General features: G+C 48.0%; 1 protein-coding gene across 3 annotated transcripts in view; it reads left to right on the forward strand.

Moving 5' to 3' along the window:
* PTPRT (protein tyrosine phosphatase receptor type T) overlaps positions 1-26,772 on the forward strand; it is a 796,626-nt gene that overhangs the window by 712,944 nt on the left and 56,910 nt on the right. For all 3 annotated transcript variants that reach the window (XM_042980385.1, XM_042980383.1, XM_042980384.1), the window contains 2 exons: positions 7,301-7,388; positions 21,762-21,838. In XM_042980385.1, the coding sequence (XP_042836319.1) occupies positions 7,301-7,388; positions 21,762-21,838 (165 nt within the window). The remainder of the gene's footprint in view (positions 1-7,300; positions 7,389-21,761; positions 21,839-26,772) is intronic.

Genomic DNA, 26,772 nt, shown 5'->3' on the forward strand with positions numbered 1-26,772 from the left:
GCTCAGCCTCCTCACCTTGAAAAATGTCCAAAGCATTTTCACCGACCTAGAAGAAAACTTATTCTTGGTGTTGGTCCACTGACTGCCATTCCGAGCTATACCCTCCCCATCCACATTTTGCTTCACTTGCTTGCTCTCATCCTCCAGGCCCCGGAGAATGCCCCTTCAAGTTCTAGAACACACCAAGCTCATTCCATCTCAAGGCCTCTGCATTTGCTCTTCCCTCAGCCCTGGAACATTCTTCCCCCAGCTCTTGCCATGGTTGGCTGCTGCTCATCATTTAGTTTTCAACCCAAAGGTGTCCACAAGAGACAAGTAGGAATACACCTGGAGTTGAACAAGCCAGGTTTAAAACCTGCAGGACATCTCAGGAAGAGGATGTGAGAAAGGCCTCCCAGGCTATGGGCTATGTCGGGTGATTTGGGGCTTTGTTCTGGATTGGACGTTGTTAGGAAGTGGTAAGATTGGGTACCTTGATAGATCTTAACTCTAAGAAAGGGACGCCAGACAGAAGCTAAAGCTATAAGTGGCAGAGAAGCAGCCATAACTTATATTAGCCAGGATAGGGGGATGTTAGTTGTTTGTTTGTTTGTTTGTTTATTTATTTATTTATTTATTTATTTATGGTTTGGACAATGTTCATATGTTTCTGTGTTTAGATATGACTACACAGTGGTCATGTTTTTGCCTTGCCCCATCCTGGTCTCAGAGAAGCCTTGTCTGGTGTTGCAATTTTGCGAAATTGTTTATGTACAACAGTAACACACTAAGGTCCAGCTTTGAGTGCCAGGCCAGCTGCTGGAAGTCATGGGCTGTTTCTTTCCTTCTCAAATGTCTCTGTTTTGAAAGGTCCTGCACAATCCACTCAATCTGAATGGTCTCTTCTTCCTAGTTGTTGTCTCTCCCGGCCCCTTATTTATCGCCTTTACAGCACTGGTTCTAAGCAGTTATTATCTTGTCTGTTTATTGTCCACACCTTCCCACAACTAAAGCAAAGTTCATGAGATCTTGTGTGCCGTGACCATTGCTGTTATTTCTGGGACCTAACATCCAGATGGTCACCGCGGAAAGGAGGAAGAGAGGGAGGGTGGGAAGGAGGCAGCAGGGGCAGATTCACTCAGCTTGCATTCCTAGTCAAGTCATTTCCTGTTTCTGGACCTTACTTGGCTGATCTCTAAAGTGAGGCAATAGTTTTCTTAAAAGAACCTTCCAGGTCTGACTTTTGAGGATTCTATGAATACCACAGCTCAGACCTCCAGGGATGAGGACATCCCCAAATGCATCCTTCGGGACCGAAAAAAAAAAAAAGAAAAAGAAAGGAAGGAAGGAAGGAAGGAAGGAAGGAAGGAAGGAAGGAAGGAAGGAAAGGGAGGGAGGGAGGGAGGGAAGGAAGGAAGGAAGGAAGGAAGGAAGGAAGGAAGGAAGGAAGGAAGGAAGAAGAAAGGAAGGAAGGAAGGAAGGAAGGAAAAAAGAAAGAAAGAAAGAAAGAAAGAAAGAAAGAAAGAAAGAAAGAAAGAAAGAAAGAAAAGAAAGAAAGAAAGAAAGAAAATGATTACCTTAGAACAGCAACACTGTTGAAGTGTAGGAAACATATCCACACACAGAGAAGAGTGTGAAATAGGGCCCACACCCTCAGGAGAAGAGGAGAAGAGGGAAGCCAAGAGTGATAATGGATGAATATAATGAGATGGCAATTTTGGTCTGAAAAGAATGTGATTAGCTCCTAATGACTGCCACCATTCCCCGGTCAATCTACTGTAACTAGCTGCTAATGTAAAAATAATGCTCCTTGGCTGGCTCCCTTTGAAGATGGAGAGAAGTCTCCCTCATACTTTTACCCCCTCTTATTTTTTTTCCTTCAGGAGATTATCCCCTATTACACCGCAGCTCCCTAAAAAGGGAAATGGATGTGTGATCAAAGTCAGCCAATAAGAGGGTCATTACAGCGCACTCCTGGGTGGCTCTGTTAGACCTTGCCTCCTCTGCCTAGGTCAACAGCATCACAGCCCCTGGGCTCACACCTGCCCCCAGCCCAGCCCCACCAAGGGACATAGGCTCCCAGAGCTGTGGCAGAGGGCCATGTGGTTTCCCACAGAGTAGGGCCACTCATCACAACTGCTTTTGTTTAGCTTAAGGTTTTCCAGATGGTATCTGAATGCTGGGTGCATCCTGAGGGCCATGGCAGATTTGAGACGACTCCCAAATTGCCATTTAAGGACGTTGCGGGTGGACAGGGATCTTTATCAGATCTCTGCAGTGTCACAGCACAGAAGGTGCATGCTTATGCTGTGGGGCCCCCGTGGAACAGGGCAAAGTACATGGAGGCAGAGGACACAAAACACTGTCCAAGCTGTCCAAAAGTGGGATCGGAAGCATTATGGGGAAGTGAGCTCTCTGTTGCTGAGGGTATCCAAGTAGCACATGCTATGCATCAGCTTATCAGCTGCCTAGAAGGCCACTAGGGGAGGGAACACAACCAGATGATTTTCAAAGTCACTTACGCCTCTGAGATTCCAGAGAATGTGCAGAAGCCATCTCACCCACTAATGTTTTCAGCCATCTGCCCAATCTATTCATTTATTCCAAAGGGGATTCAGGCACATATGAAGTACAAGGCCAGTATTCAGACATGAATAAGATGCTTTTTCTGGAATAGCCCATCAACAAGTTAAGAGACAAGATTTTCAAATTAATAGATATAAACGAGCCCATCTGATAATAGAAGTGATTTACTAGCTGGGATGAAGCAGAGTGGTGGGAGAGTGAGCAAGGAAGGTTTCACAGAACAGATTTTTGAGTTGGGTTTTGTAGGGTATGTAGGAGTTTACCAGACAGACTCAGGTGGAAGAGAATTTTAAGCAGAGGGAACAGCATATATAAATTCAGTCTCAGAAGTTTGAAACACCTGAAATTGTCTGTGGCATTACATTTGGTTCTTTATCTGTGGAATGTTAATATAAGGACAAGAAATGAGGCTGGAGGGGCATGTGAGGTGAAGTCATTAAGGACCCTGTATTAAAGACTTTGGAATGTATGCTGAAGATACTGGCAAGGGGAGTAACTGGGTCCTATCCGCATTTTAGAAAGATCTCTCTGATTATAGTGAAGAATGGATTGGAGGGGACAAAACCAAAGCAAGAGAAACCAGTGAGGAGACTCATGGGAAAGTGTCTCTCCAGGTAAATTTGCTATTTGCAAGAACCATGGCTGCTCATTAGAATCGCCTAGGGAGTTTAAACACTGCTGATACCTGTGTCCCATCCCCAGAGAGTCTGATTGAATTTAATAGGCTGTGGCTTTGGGAGTTTTTTTTTTTTTAAAGCTTCCCCAGATGGTTCTAATGTACAGCCATAACAAAACCTTAAGCTAACTGTAACCTAAATCGTAGCACAGAGTAGGTACTCAACAGATTTTTTCCAAAAACATCATTATGAAACTATTTGGAGTGTCCTATTCTTGGCTTCAGACCACTTTTAGGTGGATATAATTGAATGAACAATTGGCTTTTATCACAGAGGGTTTTGCATAGAAAATCCACGCCTAGGAGGCGCCAGGGTGGCTCAGCTGGTTAAGCGTCTGACTTCCGCTCAGGTCATGATCTCCAGACTCCTGAGTTTGAGCCCCACATCAGGCTCTGTACTGGTCTCCCCCACTCACTCTGTGTCTCTCTCAAAAAAAAAAAAAAAAAAAAAAAAAAAAACACTTAAAAAATTAGAAAATCCACCCCCAGATGGGCTTCTTGGTGGCTCACTCAGTTAAGCATCTTACTCTTGGTTTCAGCTCAGGTCATGATCTCATAATTCATGGGATCAAGCCCCAAGGGGATTCTCTCCCTCTCTCTCTGCCCCTCCCCTGCTTGCGCTCACTCTCTCTCTCAAAATAAACATTTTTTAAAAAAAGAAAGAGGGGCGCCTGGGTGGCTCAGTCGGCTAAACGGCCGACTTCGGCTCAGGTCAGGATCTCACGGTCCGTGAATTCGAGCCCCGTGTCGGGCTCTGGGCTGACAGCTCCGAGCCTGGAGCCTGTTTCAGATTCTGTGTCTCCCTCTCTCTGACCCTCCCCCGTTCATGCTCTGACTCTCTCTGTCTCAAAAATAAATAAACATTAAAAAAAATTTTTTTAAAGAAAGAAAGAAAATCCACCCCCAGAGTATCAGCTCAAACCTTGAGAAGCCCAACATTACCAGTGAGACAGCACAGCTCACCGTTGCAGAGTCAAGAATGTACAGGCTTGGCAGCTTGTCTGAAACAGCTGGCACTACCTGGCTGGGGGAGGAGGCCCAGGGCTGGAACCTTTGTTCCAGGAGTTAACATGCAAAAGCAAGAACCACATGAGGTCTAGAGATGTCCCGTGCTGGAGGGTGATGGTCATTTGTAGTGAGGAGTAAGAGGAGGAGGAGAGAGGAGAAAAAGGAGAGACAGACCCTCCATTTGTAAAATGAGCACTTTCTTACCTCCATAGTACTTTTGTCACACTCACGTTTAGGGCAGAGACTGGTGCCCAGAGCCTAGAACCTGCTTAGCTTCTCCTCCAGGGTGCCTGAGGGTTTAGGCCACACAAACAACAAAATGCTGATCAATTAATGGCTGGGAAGACACTCGAGAGCCCCGGTCTGAAACCCTGGGGCGAGCTAAGTCGGAGAACACAGCTTAGCCAGGCAGCCCCGGCAAGGGCCTCCCACCCCATCTGCATTCCACCTGGAATAGCCAGATAGCAGAATGAGCACCAGTTCTACCTACCCAGGCACCGCATAGTTGAGGATCATGGTTATGCTTCTAGAAAAAAAAGGTCAGCAACATACAGCCACAGGCTACATCCAGTCCAACGCCCACCGTCGTAAATACAGCTTCATCAGAACAAAGCCACGCCCATGTGTTTGCATTTTGTCTGTGACTGCATTTGCTCTGCAACAGTAGAGGATGAGTGGTTACAACAGAGAACGTGGCCTGCAAAGCCCAAGCTGCCCCCTCTCTGACATTACAGAAAGTCTGCCCGCCTCTTCTCTAGAAGACCCACCCAGATTGGCTTATTAACACATGGGAGCCTGGAAGCAAGAAAGGGGGTATCGTGCATGGGCTGGGCTTTGAACAGGCAGTGGTCCCGCTTGCCTATAAAACACAGCCCACTGATTGGTGGCATTTCTGACCACTCGGCTCACACACTTCTTGTCTTGGCTGAACATGGTAAGGGATGGATGAGCAAAGGCAAGGCCAGTGCAACAAGATGAGTGGACGCTCCACTCCCCTGCACTGCAGACAGGGTGCTGTGTAGACGGAGGGCAATGCAAATCCAGCCTCAGAAGCAGTGTGGCGCCCATGAGCAGGGCATTCAGCCCACTCTACAGGGTGCAGGGTGGGAACAGAAATCAAAATGTAGCCTGGCCTTCGTGCTTCTGCAGCCTTCCTAAAGTGGCTCCTGCTCCCTTAAATGCCCATCTTCCTTCCCTGTATGATAAGTGACTGCCCCCTCCCCTGTGTCTACATGACGCTTGGCTCATAACTCTGTTGATTGCTCCATGTGGCGGTTCACTTGTCTGTCTCCTCTTGGACTGATGACTCCCATACCTTCCCTCCCCCTGTGACTGTGAACCTCTGCCTCCAGCCTCCTTCTCAGCATCTCAGCTTGGACATCAAGTAATCAGCCTCAACATGGCTGCTGTTGCCGGAACATCTCAAGAAGCACACTGTCCTCGACAAGGGCGAGCCACTGTTCTGAGCACTTTGTGTACCCAAAACACAGCACAGAATTCCCACCTCCCCACCTCTCTTTCTCCCCATCTGTTTCTTCTCCATCTCCACAAATGGCCTGACCCTCCACTCAGTTCTTCAGGCCAGCAGTCTGAGAGTCAGCCTTCACACCCCCTTCCCTCATAGTCCACACCTACAGCAGATGTGTTGGTGGCCTGCCCATGTCCCCTCTACTCTCAGTGTTCCCACTCATGCTCACTCAATGCCTGCCTTCCAGAAGCACCTGTGGCTTTTCGCCTAAGGACTTCCTTAACACAAAAGAATATGCACACCTTGCCTGCAGAGCATAGCAGAAGTGCCAAGGGATTTCCTAAGAGTTGTCCTCAACCAATGGTATATCGGAATTGATGGGTAAATACTCCAGCATGAGATGGGCCTGTGAGATCAAACCCTGGGTGGACACAGCGGTGACCTGCTCATTGAGGTACCCTGGACCAACTTCCTTCCCTTGATTGCCTCACTTCCCCCAGTCTCCCACCCATGGGCCTTAGGATTGCCTCCCAGATAAGATCTTATATTCAAATGCTTGTTTCCCAGTGTGTTTCTGAGGGAACCAAAATCTGCAATATTCAGTGGAACGTCCTGACAATGATCACTTCTAACCACGTCCACTGCCACCATCCTGGTAAAAGGTCCAAGGTACCATCATCTCTTACCTGGACTATTGCAACAACTTCCTAACTGATCTCCCTGCTTCCTCCCCCAGCCTCCTAGAGCCTGTATCCCATATGTGAGCCAGAGCATGCTTTGTAAAACATAAATCAGATCAGCCAACTGCACTACTCACGTCTCTCAGTGGTCTTCCCATCGTACTTAGAGTAATACCCACCTCATTACTGGTGACCACAATGCCTTATATAACCTGAACTGTCCCAGCCTGTCCAGTTGCTTCCATCACCACCCTCCCTGCCTCATCCTTGAATATGGTCATTTGTTACCACCTTTGCACCTGCTATTCCCTCTGCCTGGAAGACACATTCTGCTTTTGGCACGACTGGATTTTTTGCATCATTAGGAAGTTAGTTACCTGTTACCTTCTCAGAGAAGCCTTCCAAGACTGTATCATCTGAAGACATTTACATCTTCCATCACTGTCCTTTTCCCTGCTTTTTTTCTTTTCTTGCCTCTTTCCAGTATCTAAAATCCCATATGTTTGCTCTTTCATTTGTGATGTCTTCCAGTTGACTGGAAGCTTGAGGGGGGACTTTGTCTATTTCTCTGTATCCTGAGTACCTAGAACAGTGCCAGATGCATATTAGGGACTCAATAAATCTGTCGAATGAACAAATGGGTTAATGAACAAATGACTCCCCTGCTGGGCCAGATTTGGGCCCACGACACACACAAGACATCAATGGCATTTGAGTCAATGAACAAGTGATTAAGTCCATGGAGGGGCCAAGTCTGTGTTCCCTCCAGGTCACATCTGAGAATACAGAACCCTTTATACTGAGTCACCCATCCCAGTGGGTCTCTTTCTCCGCCTGGCTCAGCAGCACATGGATAAAGTCCTTATTGCAGGCCATTCTAACCACTCTCTCCTTCTCTTTTAGGCCTTGCCAGAGGGGCAGACAGCTTCATGGGACACAGCCAAAGAGGATGAAAACCGCAATAAGAATCGATATGGAAACATCATATCCTGTAAGTGCCCTCAGGGTTTGGGGAGCAGCCAGCTCGGGGCCCAAAGGGGCCCCAGGCTACTCTGGTCACACAGGAAGCACGGTTTGAGGCATCCTGACTTCGACCAGACCCCACTTCTAGGGCTGCAGGTGTTATAAGGTGAGCACCTGCCAAGCAGGGCCCGTGTGGGCCAAAACCCTTAGTGGCACTGAGCCTGCAAGAGAGCATGTTTTGTGCAGAGGTAGAGAGGCATGCAAGGTCTTTGCCTTTTGCTCAGCAATGAGCTTTAACATTTCTATAATCACGTCTGATGCATAGTTTGATGAAGGCGGTGGTGCAGAGCAGTTAGAGCCCCCCTGGAGTCAGACTGCCTGGGCTTCTACCCCAGCTGTGGTGCCCTGAACACATTACCTCACCTCTCAAAGCTTCGGTTTCTTCACCTTTGAGATGGTAAAAATAATAAAGATAGGGTTGTTTTAAAAAGTTACATAAACCCTTTCACGGTGCCTAGCACCATTACTCTTAGCCATAGAATTAGTTTCTCAGGGTCACTGATGAGCAGCATGGATAAGTTATTCCACCTTCTTTTAACCAGAAATCACCGAATACCCATCTGGGGACATGGAGTAAGCCAGGTTGGTGGGGGATGGGCATGATCAGATGTCCATTTTGGAAAGATCATGAGGGTAGCTGATTGGGAGGGTGGATCTGACTAAGAGAGATTGGAGGCAGAGGGACCAGTCGAGAGGCTACTGCAGTGGTCCCAGCAAAGGATGATGAGACCTGAACAAGAACAGTGACAGTACTTGTATGTGACTGTGCCTAATATTCAGTGCTAGAAGGTGAGGGAGGGAGATATTGTAATGGACCTTCACACCATGCACAGGTCACACACAGTATTATCCCTGCCAGATATCAGTCTGTGCAGCCTTCAAAGCAACATAAATACAGAGAGGACAAAGTTACCTCATACAAAATGTTGACCATGTGGTCTGACTAGAACAAGAGTCTCTAACAGCCTTTGTCTGCCATGATGTAGTCAACCTGAATCTTTTAACATCTCACCAAGTGTGTGTATAGCATTTCTGGTCTCAACTCTTAGGATAACCCAGCCTAGCCAAAAAAAAAAAAAAAAAAAAAAAAAAAAAGGAGGGGAAAAAAGGACCCCGAATAACAAATTATTTCTAGCATAGTTCAGTGTTTTGTTTTGTTTAACTGTCTAGACATTGCCTAAGAAAAAAACTTGGAGGAAGAAGGCATAAGATACAGGCAGCTTGCAAAGGAAGAAAGAGGCAGAAGTTTTAGCTTAGCTGTTTCCTGTGCTGATTTAGGAATGGGCTATGAATGGTAGAACTAATCAGAAAACACTTATAATTTGTCTCTTGGAAGATAGTAATGCAGGCAGGAAGATTTCTTGCAAGTGAAGTGTTGGAAAGAGATGCTCAAACAATCAGGAAATGTATTATTAAGACCTGTGATGCGTGAGCTTCCTCTGAGCCAGCCCTGTGCTGGGCCCTCAATCTCTGCTCCCAGGGTTCCGTTCCAGGCACACGTAGCTTCTCACTCTGACCATCCTCTGCTTCAACACCGTGCAAACCATGTCCTAAAATACCTGGTCCCTTGTCTGTTCCCCCTATGAGACTGTGAGTTTATGTAGGGTTCACTAAATTATAGGCTGTGAAACCTTAGGTGACCATGCCAAACCTTAGTCTTCTCTGTGTAAAATGGATACAACAATGTCTTCCTCCCAAGGTGTTGTGCAGACAAGAAAAGATAAATGACTAGAACATAGTGAAGAGACAGACCCTGCCTCCCTGAGAGGCAAGAATATCCAGACTGGGCCAGGCATCCAGGCGAAAGCCTGTGGGGGCCAAGGATGAGAAGCTGAGCCAAGCTGTGTATCTTCCAGACTTCCCTCCTCATCCTCAGCACCCAGTACCTTGGCTGTGCCATTGTCCTCTCTCAACTGAACTCTGCCCAAGCCTTCTTCCTGATGATGCACATCTAATCTGACCCCCACCTTCCACCTATCTGGTATCTGACAGAAGCCAGCAGGACCTCCTCAAAATGTGAATTGGATCCTGTCATTTTCCTACTGAAAACCCTTCAACTGCCTTTCCTTCATTTCTAATTTTTTTCCACTTGGCATTTTTTTAAATGTAACATTTATTTTTTGAGAGACAGAGTGTAAGCAGGGGAGGGGCAGAGAGAGAGGGAGACACAGAATCTGAAACAGGCTCCAGGCTCTGAGCTGTGAGCACAGAGCCCAACAGGGGGCTCAAACTGATGAGCTGTGAGATCATGACCTGAGCCGAAGTCGGATGCTTCACCGACTGAGCCACCCAGGCGCCCCTCTTTCCTTCCATTCTAAGCACTTCCTACCCAAAGGCCCTCAGCCACCTCTCCACTCCCACTCCATACTGTGTGTTCTCCATCACAGTTTCCTCAGCTAAGCCATACTTCATTCAGTCCCTTGAGCTTTCTGTGCTCATTCATGCCATAGGGTCTTTGCACATTCTGTTCTATCAAAGTGCCCTTCCCTCCTCTCTTTGCTCTGCTAAGTTCTACTTATTCTTCAGATCCTACTTGGTCACCACTTCCTCAGGGAATTCTTCTGACCCTTACATTTAGTCAAAACCTCATTATTCATTATTCACTCCTTGAGCACAATGCATATCTTATCATCACTGTGATTTGAGAGGCATTTGGATGACTGTCTGTTGACTGGCTGTTTTCCTCACTGAAAAATAGATGCTGTGTGACAGCAGGTGGATGACTGTCTTATACTTCTGTGTCCCCAAACCTGGCATATGACTGGAACTTAGTAAATAGGAACTTAATGTTGGCAAGCAGACGCTCTGCAAAACCCCAAAGGGCTTGAGCCATGGCCCTCTCCCTTCTGGCTTCTCAAGTAAAATAGAAAATACACAGGAAGGTTGGAGGGAGAAAGACTGGAATAGGACAATGTGGGGCACGGTGATATGCTGGTAAGGAAGACGGTCCTGAGCCTGGGTGGGAGCAGAGACACGGGACACAGGAAGGGGCAGAAAGAGAACAGCCCTGTCCTCTGTGAGAGCTGTACCTTGGACGCAGGATTCTAGGTAGCAAGGAAAAACAATGAAAGGGATTAAACTCCACCACTGGGGGTGCAGAAGATGCTATCAGCACGTGTCCCACCCACACCCCACAGCCTCACCAGCAGGCGGTCTGACATCCTGGACCAAGACTAGGGTGAGCAGGCGAGGCACCCACAGTGCAACATTCAAGGAGATGCCACCCTCGGCTGCAGGACCCTGAGAGCGAGCGCCCCCTTGAGGTGTGTGCCCTGGATGCCTCACTCGATTCCCCCTCGTGCTGCCCTGTCTGCCTTTCTTCACCTGAAGGCTTGCTGCAAAGCTGGGGCAGGACTCTCCATGCACAAGGCAGTCTCTCCCTGGCCGGTGAAGTAGCCCAGCTCCTCACCATCCCACGGAGGCTGTGTTCTCCACCTTTTCCAGACCCCACAGGGACTGGGCAGCAGCTGTCCACCACAGGAACAAGCTTGAAAACTCCCCCTTATGGGGGCTACCTCCTCGGCCATCTCACTGTCCCTTCCTCACTGCTGCCCCTGCTCCTTTATAAACTATGTGCCCTGGAACCCTCTTCTCACATCCACTTCTGGGCAAACCGAGAGGAGGCAGAGGGAATTCAGACACTAACGATACCACCTTGATGGGCTGGAACAAGCCTGAATCTCAAGGGTCAGTAATTCTACAGTATACTGTGGCCGGAGTGGGTCTGCGCTCAGTACAAAAGGAGACAGTATCAGGCAACCAGTGCGTTCAAAAGCCCTGGAAGACATACCGGGGAACCGAGCAAAGAAAGACTCCTGGAATTGAAACGAGAAAGGTAAAAAGAGAAACAGCCCGGAGGAACAGGAAGTGTTCCTGCCCTTGTATGTGTCCCTCCCTAAGGCAAAGTCTGCCGTGGTTTGATAAATAGAAATATTCTTGGCACAAGAAGAAAACTGGGTGTGATTAGCATCTTAAGGAACCCAGAGCTCCGGGAGGCTGGAGTGGAGGACAAAGGCCCAGGCCAAGAGGACAAAAAAGATTAAAGGGGGGAGAGAAGGAGGGAGGGCACCGCCTGCAAATGAAACAATGGAAGAGAATCCCTGGCTAAATAAGCCCTTTCTTCCAAATGAGGCTGTTCAGAATTTAGTAACAGAGACAGTGGGGCTTCCAAGGGGTGAAAGCGGCAAGGAAGCGAAAGGGAAGGAAATGAATGGGGAAACAGAACAAAGAATTCTTTGCTCTCAAGCAGCTCTGGGCAGAGACTGTGGACAAGGGGAAATTTCTAGAATACCAAAGCATTCCCATGCAGAAGTTCTGGTGGGGGCTTCCTGGACTGCTGGAAAGAAGTTACGCTGAGGATAGGAAGTGAGCTCAGGGGTTGCCAATGTCATCAAATGAGGCTCCCCTTCTGGGATCCATCAGGGTCCCAGCAGGAAACAGACGGGACCCTCAAGTAGGATGATTTGAACAGAATTTAATCAAGTGTTGTTTGTATAAAGGTGGGAGCTAGTTCTAAGGAGATGGCAAGGAACAGTGCAGTGCTTGAGGCTAAATACTCTCAAGGAGAAGCTGCCAGGACCCCCAGAAAGAGAGAGGACCTGGCCGGAGGCGTGGCCCTCAGGGGCATTGCAGCCAGCCCCAGGTGACCCCAGCAAGCAGGGCTGAGGAAATGAGCACCTTGATGGAGTTCTCTGCTCATCCGGTCTTCTGCAGGTGCTTTGCCTTTGACCACACCCAACCCAAAGCCAGAGAATAAGGGAATCTGCAGACCTCATCCGCTGGGCCCCCGTGTACTGGAATATTGGACATGGCTCCAGGCAGAGGTGGGGTTCTGCTCTCAGTTCAGCCCTTGGCCTTCTGCATGTGACCTTCAGCGAGGTCACTTCATCTCTCTGCCCCTCAGTTTCTCCATGCACAGAGGGCAAATTAAGATGAATGAAAACCAAATCTAAATGTGGTATACAGAGACTTTTAAACCCCGCTGAGACTTAGTCTAGCCTCTTTGAATTCACAGGCAAGGAGCGGCGGTCCAGAGATATAGAGTCCCTGCCCAGGTCACACAGCAAGTGTACAGGACAGCCACAGCCAGCACTCTGGTCTCGTGCTGTCAGGGTCCCACATGGTCCCTGGCAAGGAGTCCTTCTGCATCAAAATACATCATGTTCTTGGTGCAGGTGGTGGGGGGCAGATGGGACATGCTAAGGGCTCTGACCTCAGAAAAAAGGCAGGCTGAGATGAGCAATTCAGAGAGGCCATTCTCACTTCCAGGGAGGAACCCAGATTCAGAATAAACCCAGAGGCTTTTCTCTGCTGATTCCTGGGGAGACAGCACTGGGATCACAAAATGGGTGCCTTTTTCAGTGCTCCCAACTCTTGGCCCCCTCTTCTCCTTTGCAAGTCTCTGACGGTGGCCCTTGCCTGGGTCCCACAAATGGGTGCTAGGGCAGAAGTCATCAATGCCCTTGTTCATCACAGGACTTGTTCTGGCCGCTGGAGCCCCCTCTGCCAGCTTGCAGGGCAGGCCAGAAGTGCTAGGACGCGAACCATCCCCAGGAGCAGCCCCGAGCCACTGACAGGGAGCGGGTGCTCCCGCACTGGCCGCTGTCCCCTCAGACGGAAAGACTCACTGGAGCTTCCAGCAGGGCAGAGCCACAGCTATCTGCGGTGGCAGCTTGCTTAAAGACACATCCCTTACCAGATGCCTTCCTTTCTCCATGTCCTTCCCGTTCCCCTTCCCAGCGTCACCTCCCATACCAGCTACTTGCGCTCGAATCCTTGTCTCAGCTTCTGCTTCCAAAGGAACCTGAATGAGAAACCCTCCTCCTTCCCTCCAGAGAGTTCCCTCATTGACTGGGTGAAAGCTGGACAGCCTGCTTAGGATGAAGCAGTAAGTGCATCAGGTAGGCCACTGTGCCTGTGACTTCTCCAGGCGCTCTGCCTTGCCAGGCCTGACCCCTCTGCCTGCCAAAGGCTCCATCTAGGGCCCTGCAGAGGGGAGCCGCCCAACCCAGCCAGCGCGGAATGGGCAGAACAAGGAGGTATGGAGACCGTCGGGCTGTTTCCCTCCCCTTCCCCAGCCACCCTCTCTCTTGATAATGGTAATTCAATCAAGATTGAATGTGCAGACCTTTAGCTTCAATGAGGTACCCAGGCAGTCTCAGCAGAATTGTCTCCCTCCTCCCTACCCACTCGTGCAAGATGATGGCATTAACATTTCCAATCCTTCTAGGAAATGATTTTTCAGCTCCGCAGTTCATCGTAATGAGCCAAATCTCTTTTCTCTGAAAAATTACACCTTTTCTTTACCTTCCTCAGTGCCCGGAAGACAGGAAGAAAGAACATCATATATCCAAGTGATATTCTCTCCCCAGCCCCACCTCTCTCAAGCGATTCTCTCTTTAAGTGGATTCTACTCAAGAAGACCCATTTGTTGGGTTACTTTTGGTGGGGGAGGAGGGGAAGAGAGGTTGTAATTTGTCTGCAGAGTGAGAGCTGCATGCAGGAGGAAATAGCCCTCTCCTGTGGGGTGGGTGTGGCAACACAGTGGGATGGGCAGTGTTGGGACTGGAACTGACATGGAAGGTGTAGATAGGGGCAGTGGGTCTTGGGGTTCCAGGAGGAGTAGGGATCCCACCACTCTATGAGAAATCTCTCAATCCTACACCTTCTCCTGAGTTGTTAAACTTCTTGGAGCCTTGAGTTTCTCATCCATCAAGTGGGGTGATGATATTTAGAGAGACTTCACAGGGTTACTATGAGAATCAAGCGGCCGAGCCTCCATAAGCTTCTAAAATAGTACCTGGAAGGAACATCCTACTCATTGCACATGGGTAAGTTCCTCTGCCTCACCACCCAACACAGGCTGGGTCCCCAGTCTCAGGGCCCAATTCCAGTAAGATCATTTGGTCTTTCCCAAGACAGATTGAAGTGAATAACCAGGGCACTTCGATGCTACATAATTGGACACCGATCTGCACACCCAGACGTGAGGGTGCATCAGCATCTCCTAGGGGGCTTGTTAAACTATGTATTTCTGGGCCCCACACTGCAGTTTCTAGCTCAGCAGGTCTGGGCTGGGACTCAAGAATTTGCATTTCTAACAAGCTCCCAGGCATTGCTGAAGCTGTTGGTCAAGAGACTACATTTTGAGGACCGCTGATCTAGAATAATAATTAAACCGAATTTACATATTTGTTTTTGATTTCTTACAACACCCCAGGTGCTTTCATATCTTACCTCTTTTAATCCTTGCAATATATCTACAAAGGAAGATTTGATTTTGATGTTATAGTTGGATAAATGGAGGCTCAGGGAAGGTAAGGAACATGCCCCCAGGTGATATGGTTGGTCTGTGACAGAGCTCCTGCCTGCCCCCAGAGTCTACCTGCTCCCTTAGTCTCTCCTGCAGAAGGCAGGGCTGGCCGCCAATCTGGGCACAGGGCAGAATGGATCTGCGGGTGGGTTAAAGGGTCAGCTCTGGGGAGAGGTGGAAATTTGAGCCCAGGATCCAGGCACACTCTGCCAGTTCTGTGCAGAGGAAAGAGCCTTGCACCGGAGGCCAGGTTACCTAAAATCAGCTGAATGGCTTTTGAGTAAGGGGCCCTGCCCCTTTCTGGTTCCCAGCCTCTCAGACACAATTATAATAATTATTGAGTACCTGCTGGGTGCCACACACTGTAGACGACTTCAGTAAATAGGGTGCCCTTCCCTAAATAGGATGTGAAGAGGGGAGCCACAGGTTAATCAGGTCGTCACAGAAATACAGCTGTTCTAAGAGCTCTGAAGATAAGTACAGGGAGCTCTCAGAGTCTGGAGTAAAGAGATCATAGGAAACTTCCTGAGTAAGGAACACTGTGCTGAGACCTGAAGAATGAGATGTTCCCAGACTTATGGAGGTAGGTTCGGGGTGTTCCTTTACATGTGCAAAGGCCCTGTGGTCAGAGTAGACATTGGCATTTGAGCAACAGAAAAGAGAGCATAGTTATCAGTTTAGCGTTTAGAGAGGGAGACATGAGGCTGGACTGGGAAGTGGGTCCCAAAACATCAGATCATGCAAAGCAGCATGGGCTCTGGTAAGGCTTTGTTCCTTGTTAGTGGTGCCCTGAGCGGATTCATACCAGCTTGCAAGAACAGATTGTTAAATTTTCAGGAATCTTGTGAGCTAGTTGATGCCATGTTAGTAGCTTGAAATTAGTCGTGGTGGGAGTATTTATACCACAGAAATCAGCAGACTGTACCAATCAGGGTCTTTTTTTCCCTCCAGAGAGCTGTTTGTTAAACATTTAGCAGCATACCACTGGTCTTTGTCTTAAAATGACAAGGAACAGATTGATTCCAGAGGGACAGTGTTTCTGTTCCGCTGGCGTTGTGTTCGAGGGAGCTCTTTGGATCTCTATAGAGTCATTGCAGTTATGTCTCCCCTTCTCTGGCTGCCACCCGTTGTCTTCTCCCCACAAGCCCATCCTTGCCCATCTCCCACCTCAGCTGAGAACCAGGTGGGGCCAGCCTCTGCTCACCTCACCACGGAGGGGTCTGCTTCTCCTCTGTATGACTCTTCTCAACTCCTCTCCTTGTCTGGAATATCAAACGAGGAGTACCAAATTAGCTGTTTCTCAGGCTTGCGAAATGTAGATAGAGCATAATGAACATTCTGGGCTGCCTGTAAATTACCTTGTATAAACTCCTTCCCATCGCCCGCTGCCCCATCTTTCTCCATGTGCCTGTGGATAAACACAATTTTTTATCCTTCTAATTATATAAAGTTAGAAGGAGAAGGGGATGCAGAATAATATTAGCATCTCCCAGAAGGAATAAATAAACCATGAGGACACTGCTACCCCTTGCAGTCCCTTTCTGGGGAGCCTATGGCTGAATTCTGCCCTTTAAAGTGTACATGCAGTAGTTCCTTGCCTCCACAGAAGATGAATTTTCATTTGGTACCGAAGGGCAAATGGGAACACTACATTTCTAAGCATCTCAGCCCTCTGCTCACAGCCTGCCTCACATCCAGCCCAGAGCCACCGTTTGTTTATTAATCATCTGCTTCATACCAGGCACTGTCCTAGCACTGTTTTTTTTAGAGCAGTCTTAGGTTTCAGAGGAAGGGAGCAGAACATACAAGAATTCCCATATACTGCCTCCCTCCCACTTACATTCAGGTTCCCCTATTATTTTTTTTTTAATTTTTTTTCAACGTTTTTTATTTATTTTTGGGACAGAGAGAGACAGAGCATGAACAGGGGAGGGGCAGAGAGAGAGGGAGACACAGAATCGGAAACAGGCTCCAGGCTCCGAGCCATCAGCCCAGAGCCTGACGCGGGGCTCGAACTCACGGACCGCGAGATCGTGACCTGGCTGAAGTCGGACGCTTAACCGACTGCGCCACCCAGGCGCCCCAGGTTCCCCTGTTATTAACACTGTGCATGAGTGTGATACATGTGTTACAATTGATGAGCCATTATTATTGGCTAAAGCCCGCAGTTTACATTAGAGTCTATTCTTTGTGTTATGTAGTTCGAAGGGATTTTGAAAATGTACAATGACAAGTATTGATCACAGTATCGTACAGAATAGTTTCACTGCCCTAAAACTCCCCTGTGCTCCACCTGTTCATCCCCCAACCTAGTCCCTGACAACCACTGATCTTTTTCCTGTGTCCATACTGGAACGTCCCAGAGTTGGAATCACACAGTCTGAAGCCTTTTCAGACTGGTTTGTTTCACTTAGCGCTATGCATTTAAGTTTCCTCCATGTCTTCTCATGGCTTGATAATTTATCTCTAAATATCACTGAATGATATTCCACTCTATGGATATACTACATTTGTTTACCCATTTATATATTGAAGGACATCTTGGTTGTTTTCTAAGTTTTGGCAGTTGTGAGTAAAGCTGCTATAAACATTTGTGTGCAGGTTTTTGTGTGGACATAAGTTTTCAACTCATTTGGGTGACTACCAGAGACAGCAATTGCTGGGATCTCATATGATAAGAATATTTTTAGTTTTGAAAGAAACTGCCAAACTGTCTCCCAAAGTGGCTGTACCATTTTGCATTCCCGCCATGAATGAACAAGAGTTCCTGTTGCTCCGCATCCTCACCAGCATTTGATGTTGTCCGTGTTCTGGATTTGGGCCATCGTAGTAGGCATGTAGAGGTATCTCATTATGGTTTTCATTTGAAATTCCCTAATGACATATGATGTTGAACACTTTTGATACACCTGCTTGCCCTCTGTGTATCTTTTTTGCTGGGGTGTCTGTTCAGATCTTTTGCCCAACTTTTAACGCGTTATTTTCTTGTTGTTGAATTTGAGAGTTCTTTGTATATTGTGGATACGAATCCTTTATCTGATATGTCTTCTGCAAATATTTTCTCCCAGTCCATGGCTTGTCTTTTCATTCTCTTCATTCTGTCACACTTTTCATGCCTGCATTTTCTCATGTAATCCTCCCAGCACTCCATGAACTATACAGTATTGATTCTACTTTGCTAAGGAACCCAAGCTAAGAGAGATCAATTGACTTACTAAGTGGTAGGGCTAAGATGTGAACCCAGATCTGACCCTCAGCTCCATACCTCGCATCATCAGTGTATCCCACTTACCACAGGTTAGCACACGTGGGAACGAATTTTTGTCCTTTCATAATAAAATGGCCTTTTGTAGACTCAGAAAATAGAGCTACCCTGTATTTGGATGCCTTGCAGAGCCCAGCATGGGTACTTGTGTCTGAGTACCTTTATATGGCATGGAGAGCCCTCTGTAACCTAACCCCTGCCTGCCTCCTCTCTCTCTTCTCCTGTTGCTAGTCCCCTCACACTGTGTCCACAAGACAGGAAGCGGTTTTCAGCCTCCCTGAGTGCTTGCTTTTTCAAGAGTACTGCCTTCACTCTTGCTGTTCCCTCTGATGAAAAGATTCTTTCTCATTGTCCACTGGTCAAGGCTTGACCACTTCTCTTTTTTAATCTGAGAGAGAGAGAGAGAGTGTGCGTGTGTGTGTGTGTGTGTGTGCACGTGCATGAGCGGGGGAGGGGCAGAGAGGGAGAGAGAATCCCAAGCAGGCTCTGTACTGTCAGCATAGAGCCAGATGTTATAGTTGGATAACCGTGAGATCATGACCTGAGCTGAACTTAAGACTCAGACACTCAGCCGGCTGAGCCGCCCAGGCACCCCAAGCCTTACCCACTTTTAATTCACATAGTACTTCACAAAGCCCTCCTGTCTCCACTTTCTAGACTTTGAAGCTCTACTTCTGTGTACAGTCTGCTTCCCAAACCACACTGACAGATTTCTTAAGCATGTGTATCACTTTGGTGGCACTCCCTTAGGCCAGCCAGCCTGTACGTAGTAGGTTCTTCGTGAGTGAATGAAGAGAAGAAATTGACAAATACCGTCATCTGGTGCGTAGAGGCCCCTTTCACCTTTGAGAGTATTTAACTTAAATTTTGTTTCTTTTTGATTTTTTAAATAGTTTTTGCCTTCAGATTTTAAGTTTCATTTTAGGTTAAGAAAATTCTTCTCAACATTTTAAACCAGAATTTCTGTTTCCAGTGCTATAGACCCCAGGGGCAGTCATAACTCAATAAATAAAGGAGATGTTTGAATCAATAAGTCATTAGTGAGACCAATGAGTGAAAACACAATGTGCGTTTTTACTTTTTTAGGGCTTACAGTTTCTTTTTAAGTTTGTTTGTCTGTCCTGTCTGTTTGTTTAGAGAGGAAGAGAGAGAACCAGTGGGGGAGGGGCAGAGAGGTGGGGTGGGAGGGACAGATGAGCCAAAGCAGGCTCTGTGCTGACAGCAGCAAGCCCAATGTGAGGTTCAAACTCACAAATTGTGAGATCATGACCTGAGCTGAAGTCAGATGCTTAACTGACTGAGCCACTCGGGCGCCCCAAGGCTTACAGTTTCTGTAACCACTGGTAACAGGGGTTACCAGCCCCATCTGGGACTCGGGTGCTGGGCTTTTCCTGAGTCCTTGCCAGAGCAGGGGGTCCCCCGGGAAGCCCCACTTCCAGGGGCTAGAATGCTGCAGGAGCTGGGACCGGCCATTTGCACAGACTTCAGAAGCAGAAGTCCAGGGACAGCACCTTGTGTGGGTGGAGCTGGGATTCAGGGTGAGGGGGATCTGAGCTAGAATCCCAGCTTTGCCACTCACGGGCTGTATAACGTTGGCAACTTCCTTAACCTCTTTGAGCCCCTGTTTCTTCATCCGTGAAGTGGGAAGGAAAAAAATACCATATCATTATGGCCTTACTGTAGTAATCTACAGAGCTACGTTGAGGAATTAAGGCTGGAGTGAGATCACGTGTGTATAGTCTGATACCTGCATGAACTCCATAAAGGTGCACTTCACACCCCACTCCCCCCAGCAAAGGGATGAGTTAGACCTCCCCCCTGTTTCCTCTAGCTGCTTCCACCGAAACTCTTGCCCATGATGAGTAAGAAAAGTGGCATCTGGTATATCTCTGTGTCTATCATAGTGCCTGGCAAATGACACATGCTCAATGAATAATTTTTAATTATTTAATTAATGGATATGAAGTAGTGTCCTGTCCATTCCCGGGCCTGTTTGTCCATCCTAGGACCCATTCCTTGCCTTCTCCTGTTCAACCCCTGCAGGCTTCATTTCTCAGTCTCTTTGCCAGCTGGCCTCCAGCTGGGTTTGACCAAGGCCGTGCACTGGTGAGAGACTGGAAGGCAGGGAAAGGAAGGAGCCGGAGTACTTCTTCTCTGTCCCAATCGCAGACACCTCCTATAGCAGCGAGTGAGGCTCCTCTTTTTCTCCAGCTCCCCCCCGCCAAGAGAGGCCCACGGGCTCTAGCTTCCATGGTGGGGCTGTAGCCCCCAACTCGGATAACCTCGCCTCCTCTCTCCGTGCCGCCATCCCTAGGGAGGCAGTGTCTCCTTGCTGGTGCCGATCTCTGAGTTACCACCGCCTCTATTTGCCCTGTCAGCTCTTCAATCACCAGGTGACCCCTTCTCTGGCATTAATTCTCTCTGCCATGTGCGCTTGAAGCAGTTTCCAAAACCCTGCTTAGACCTCCTCTTTGGAAGCAGGAGTGTCTGAGCTCAGAGTTAGGAGAACCCCACGCTCAAGTTCCACCGTCCATGGACCATGTGGCTAGTCAGTCGTCGTGAGCCTCAGTTTCCTCATTTGTAGTGAGGGCTACACTGCTTGTCTCACAGGATCATGAAGTGATCCACTCGTATGCTCACCAAGGATTTGTGGAGCTCCTGCCTCACGAGAAGGCACAGAGGATGGAACGGGGAACAGAGCAGTAGTGGCCCTGTTCTCAGGGGCTTCCGGTTAGTAGCAGTAGATGTGCATGGAAACTGCGAAGTGCTTCATGAGTCTTAGCAGGACAAGCTGACCCCACTGCCTGACCCCGGGGACGCTTGTGGGGAGCACTCCAGCCCACTTGCTGGGAACCCTAGCCCTGGCCTAGACTGGACTGTGGATGCAGTGACTTATAGTGGTGGGCACACAGTCACCTGGACAGCAAGCTGAGCCCCTCCTCCAACCAGACCCAACCAGGGTGTTTCGTTTTTGTGTGTCTCTTAGCATGGCGGAGTGCACTTTAGTTAATTGTAAGGGATTAGCCTGATTCTTCCGTACAAGGGGTTTTTTCATAGTTTTTATTTGATGTTATTTGAAGTAAGCATGCCATTGACTAAACCTTGCAAATCTTGTTTATGCCTGGATTGGGTTTGAAAGGGTATTTATTCTCTGTAACATGACTTTTGGTTATTGATGATCTCTTTTATAATGATGTAAGCCATCTTCACTTGAATGATTGTATTGGTAACAGTATGTGGCCAACAATCTACTTGCACCAATACCCCAAGAGGCAAAAGAACAGCATTTGTGCACATGTGGAAAATAGGTAAAGTTGCCATTTTTCAGCAAAGCAGGAAAGCGGAGCATGTTAGTCCGGATCCAACACTTCTCACTTCCTGAGTGTTTTGATCTCTCTTGCACTGTCCTATGAAGAAGGTATTTCTACCTCCCTATTAATGACAAAATCACTAAGACTTAAAGGAGCAGGTGACTCACCCAGATAGGTAATGACAGAACCAGAAGGACAGGCGGAAACAAAGAGAAGGCGCACGCAGTGCTTTTTAAGGCACAGTGATCTCCCTGAGCCTCAACTGCCTCATCTGTAAATGGGTATAATAACTGCAGGTGGGACCAGGGGTCAAATGAGAGAGTAAGAAAGCAGTATGATGCCCCTATTGCTGATACATGGCAGCTCTTCAGGAGGGTAGTGCTGGCCCCTCACCGGCAGGCCTCTTACCACCCACCCCCTTGTTTTCTGCTCTCTCTCTCTCTCTCTCTGCAGATGACCATTCCCGAGTGAGGCTGCTGGTGCTGGATGGAGACCCGCATTCCGACTACATCAACGCCAACTACATTGATGTGAGAGTCTTCATGGGGCTGGGCGGCTGGGCTCTGGGGCCAGTTACAGCAGGCTCAAGATGGATGGCTGTCCCCCAGACGCTCCCCCACAAAGTGGCCCTCCCAGAACATGTCCAGATGCAATTAGCATAACCCAAGTTGATGATCCGTCTAAAATCGCATCCTCTTTCAGGCTGGCTGGAGTAGCCTACTCTGTGGGGTCCCAGGACAGCTGCCCATCTTGTTCATTCACCCATTAATTCATTTGTATGTGTGTCTGTTTGTCCATTCATTCATTCATCTGAAGGTATAGCCATTTATGCGCCACAAATTTAGAAGCGCCTGCTGTGTGCCAGATGCTCTGGGAACCATAAAGCTAAAAGTGCCATGGTCTCTACCCTTTAAAACCTGAGCAGGAAGATAAGCTATGCACATCAATAATTCCAGGGCAAACGGAAAGTGGTAAGTGTCATATGTTCAGATAAAATGCTGCAGGGATTCAGAGGACGGGGAAAAAATCTCTTCTTCCATCAGGAATGCAAGATGTGATGTGAACCAAACTTCAAGCATGGGAAGAATTTAAAATTAAAGAGGGAAAATGGGCCTCTGGTTAGAAAAGCACAAGCCAAAATGTCGCAGCTGGAAGCAGAGGGTGTGTGCAGCTGAGGCTGAGGGGAGCTGAGGCTACATCACGGGAATAGCGGACAGTAAGGCTGGAGCTAGCTAGATCATTGGTGGTTTACGATCAGACTTAGAAAGCCAGACTTGGTTCTATAGACGAGAGAGGGCTACTGAAAGTTCTCTATCACGGAGGTGACCAGTTCAGAGCTGAGCCTAGGGATGATTTCTCTGTCACCAAGGGTAAGATAGCTCTGAGGGAGAAGAGTCTGGGATTCAAACACCGTTAGGAAAGGGGCTGCTTCACCATGGAAGTGAGAGACTTTGTGAAGGGGGAGCATGGCCACAAGGGCCAGACGGACATGCTGTTATAACCAGTGTAAGCCAGCCTGCTCAGGACCTCCGTCCGCTAGGAGCCCAAGAGCCTTGACGAATGGCTCAGAGATCCACCTCGGTGCCTCCGATGCCCAAGTGCTTTTACAGACAACCTGTGAAGTGCAGCAGTATGCTTTTAAACTCCCCATAATCTAGGCTCATCCAGATGATTCACTGATTCAACAAATATTTATTGAGCCTTATGGTAGTCATTTGTCTGTTTGTTCTCAGATCTCTTTCTTATCCTTCCCCGTTCTCCTTTGCGTTGCTTATATGAGTGTGTGTGTGAGTGTGGGTGTATGTATGTGAGAATGTGGGTGTGTGAGTGCGAATGTGAAAGCATGTTGAGAGTGTGTGTGTATTTGAGTGTGTGTGTGACTGTATGTATATGAGAGTGTGTATGTGAAAGTGCGTGTGCATGTGTATATGAGTGTGTAGGTATGTGAGAGTGTGTATATGTATGTAAGACTGCATGTGAGTGCATATATGTATGTGAGAGTATGAGTGTGAGAGTGTGTGCATGTGAGTGCATATATATATATATATATATATATATATATATATATATGAGAGTGTGTGTGAGTGTGTAGGTATGTGAGAGTGTGTGTATGTATGTGAGAGTGTTTGAGTATGTGTGTGTGTATATGTGAGTGTGTGTATATGAGAGTATGTGAGTGTGTGCATGTGTGTGAATGTGTGTATGTATGAGTGTATATGTATGTGACTATGTGTGAGTGTGTATGTGAGAATGTGTGGGAGTGTATGTATGTGAGAGTGTGTGTGCATGTATCTGTGTGTATGTGAGTGTGTGTGAGTGTGTATGTAAGTGTGTGAGACTGTATGTGAGTGTGTGTGTGTATATGAGTGTGTGTGTGTGAGAGTGTGCATGTGTGTATGAGTGTGTAGGTATGTGAGAGTGTGTGCATGTGAGTGCATATATATATATGTGAGAGTGTGTGTGAGTGTGTATGTGAGAATGTGTGAGACTATGTGAGTGTGTGTGTATATGAGAGTGTGTATGTATGTGAGACTGTGTGCATGTGAGTGCATATATGTATGTGAGAGTGTGTGTGAGTGTGTATGTGAGAGTGTGTGCATGGGAGTGCATATATGTATGAGTATGAGTGTGAGAGTGTGTGCATGTGAGTGCGTATATATATATATATGTGAGAGTGTGAGTGTGTATGTGAGAGTGTGTGAGACTGTATGTGAGTGTGTGTGTGTATATGAGAGTGTGTATGTATGTATGTGAGACTGTGTGCATGTGAGTGCATATATGTATGTGAGAGTATGAGTGTGAGAGTGTGTGCATGTGAGTGCATATATATATATATGTGTGTGTGAGAGTGTGTGTGAGTGTGTATGTGAGAGTGTGTGAGACTGTATGTGAGTGTGTGTGTGTATATGAGAGTGCGTGTGTATATGTGAGACTGTGTGCATGTGAGTGCATATATGTATGTTAGAGTGTGTGTGAGTGTGTATGTGAGAGTGTGTGTGAGTGTGTGTGAGTGTGTGCATGTGAGTGCATGTGTGTATGTGAGAGTGTGTGTGTATGTGAGAGTGTGTGTGCATGTATCTGTGTGTATGTGTGAGTGTGTATGTGAGAGTGTGAGAGACTGTATGTGTGTGTGTGTGTGTATGACAGTGTGTGTGTGTGTGAGAGTATGTGCATGTGTGTATGCGTGTGTGTGTGTGCGGCAGGAGGGAGAGCAAGCTGATGCCTACAAGGAAGGCATTGATGGGAGATTGGAAGGGGAAGGCTGGTGTAATTTTCCTCCTCTCTCACCTCCCTGGGTGCTGACTCTGGCAGTGGCCGCATCCCAGCTGTGGCTCCAGCTTCTCCCAGGCAGACCCACTGGAGTTCCCGCCTCTGCCTGGCAACTCCTCTGCTCCAGGGTCCGGCTGCTTCTGTGTCTCCATCACCCACTAGTTCCAGGGGCTGTCACAGTCTCCCTCTGGGAGCCCCTCTGTCCCCTGGTTAGCATCCCAGCTCCTCTAACACTGATAGGTCCCCAGCTCCCCATACTGAATTCCCGTGTCTGAAACACCCACAGTGGATTCTAGTCCCTGCCTGGACCCTGGCTTACAAAGGGCCTACACGTGGTCAGGAACAGGGGCTGGAGTTTCAGTGGAGGTCAAGGTAGACACAGCCTCTGTCCGCGTGGCCCTCCCAGGAAAGTTCACAAGGAGATGGCCAGTTCAGAGTAATCTGTCTTGAGCCTGGAGAAAGCATTTGGAGTATCCACCCATCACACCTCCGGCCTCTCCTTCATGCATCTAGTATTCATTTCACAAACACTGAGCAGGCCCTCCACTGTGTGCTAGAAACCCAGACCTGAAAAGAGACTCAGGTCTGGTGAGGGACTCAGGTAAGAAAAGAGACCCTCAGAGCAGGGCCTATGGGAACATAAAGGAAAACCAAAGCCTTGAGGTATAGAGGTGGGTAGTCGAGGAAGCCTTCCTGGAGGAGGTGACACAGTGCTGCCTTAGCCAATGAGTAAGAGTCCAACAGGCAAGAAGGATTGGTAGTAACCTCACATCACCTCTTGTGATCAGCATTACCTTAACTAGTACCACATCCTCCTGAAGTAAATGCCATTGCTACCCATTTCCAGATGGGTTAGCTGAGGCTGTCAATTAGTTATGTAACTTATCTAGGATCACACTGCTAGGATGTGGAGGGGGAGAGAGCAGGAGTCTGAATCTGGGGTGACTCCCCTACCATGTTCTGCTGGCTTCAGTTATAACAGTTATAATGACAACAGCCAGTGACTCTAAATGAGTCTTCCCTGCACCCTGTGATGCCACGGTGGAGGGTTTTAAAGGAGTCGGTTTATGGAGACCCCTCAATGCCCCTCCAAGTAATCCTCCCCATTTTTCAGAAAGGGAAGCTGAGGTTTAAAGAGGTTGCGAAGCTTGACTAAGGCCATGCAGCTGGTCGGCAGCAGAGCCAAACTTAGGAACCAGGCTGGAATAACTCCAAACCCAGGGCCTTTCCTCCTGTCCCTCCCCATCCACTCCCAGACAGCACCTCACATCCAGCACCCAGTAGGGATTCAGTTAGCATGTAGTTAACCAGACTGAACTAGTTCCTTCCAGTTTCCTTTTGACCTTGTCTCCAGCTGAGTGCTTGTGGCAACACTGATGGCCGTGGCCCACATGAGGTGTGCCAGCCTAAGTTGCCGTATCTGGTGTTTGTCATCTAAGTGGTAGCCACCAGCAAAAATTACTTCCCTAGATAGACACTCAATCCAAAGTTGCACGAGCATCTTGCCACAGTCAGAGCCAAGATGCACTCCGGTGTGTTACAGGCAACAAATGAAATTGCTGACGATGCAGGTGGATCTCCAACATCGACACTGAGGACGCGTCCTCCCCCCCCCCCCCGCCATGCCTACCAGCTTCCATCGTTACAATGCGTTCTGCAAGCCTTTGAGGATAAGAAGCCAGGGATTGGGCTTAAGATCCTTGCTCAAGGTTGTGTAGCTAGAATCCAGTTCTCTGCACACTAAGGACACCCCACCACCCTTTCCCTCCCTAGAAGTACTACATTGTGCACACAGGCCAAACAGCCTCTGCTAGATGCTGTCTTAATATATGACACTGGCCTCTGCTGGATCTCATTGGTTAGAGTCAGTCTCACTGGTTAGAGTCAAAGGTTCGTGAGACCAAAGTCATGAATTCAGCCCTTGTTGGGTTTATTCAGTCCTGCTTACCAGCCTTATGATCTTGGGTGAATTATTTACTTGTTCTCATATCTGCAAAGTGGGATAATAATGCTACCCCAGCAGGATGTGATAACTGATGTACCTCTCAGTCTCCCATTAGGAAACAGAGGCTCACTCAACTGAGGAGAGTTCAACAAGGGTGGGGGAAGGATTAAGGGAAACCAACAGGGTGGGGTGCAGTATTCCCGGGCTAGAAGCAGTAGCCTCTGACAGAGAGTCAGTGCTAACCTCAGT

This window comes from Panthera tigris, chromosome A3 (assembly GCF_018350195.1).
Source record: "Panthera tigris isolate Pti1 chromosome A3, P.tigris_Pti1_mat1.1, whole genome shotgun sequence".
In the NCBI taxonomy this organism is placed as follows: domain Eukaryota; kingdom Metazoa; phylum Chordata; class Mammalia; order Carnivora; family Felidae; genus Panthera; species Panthera tigris.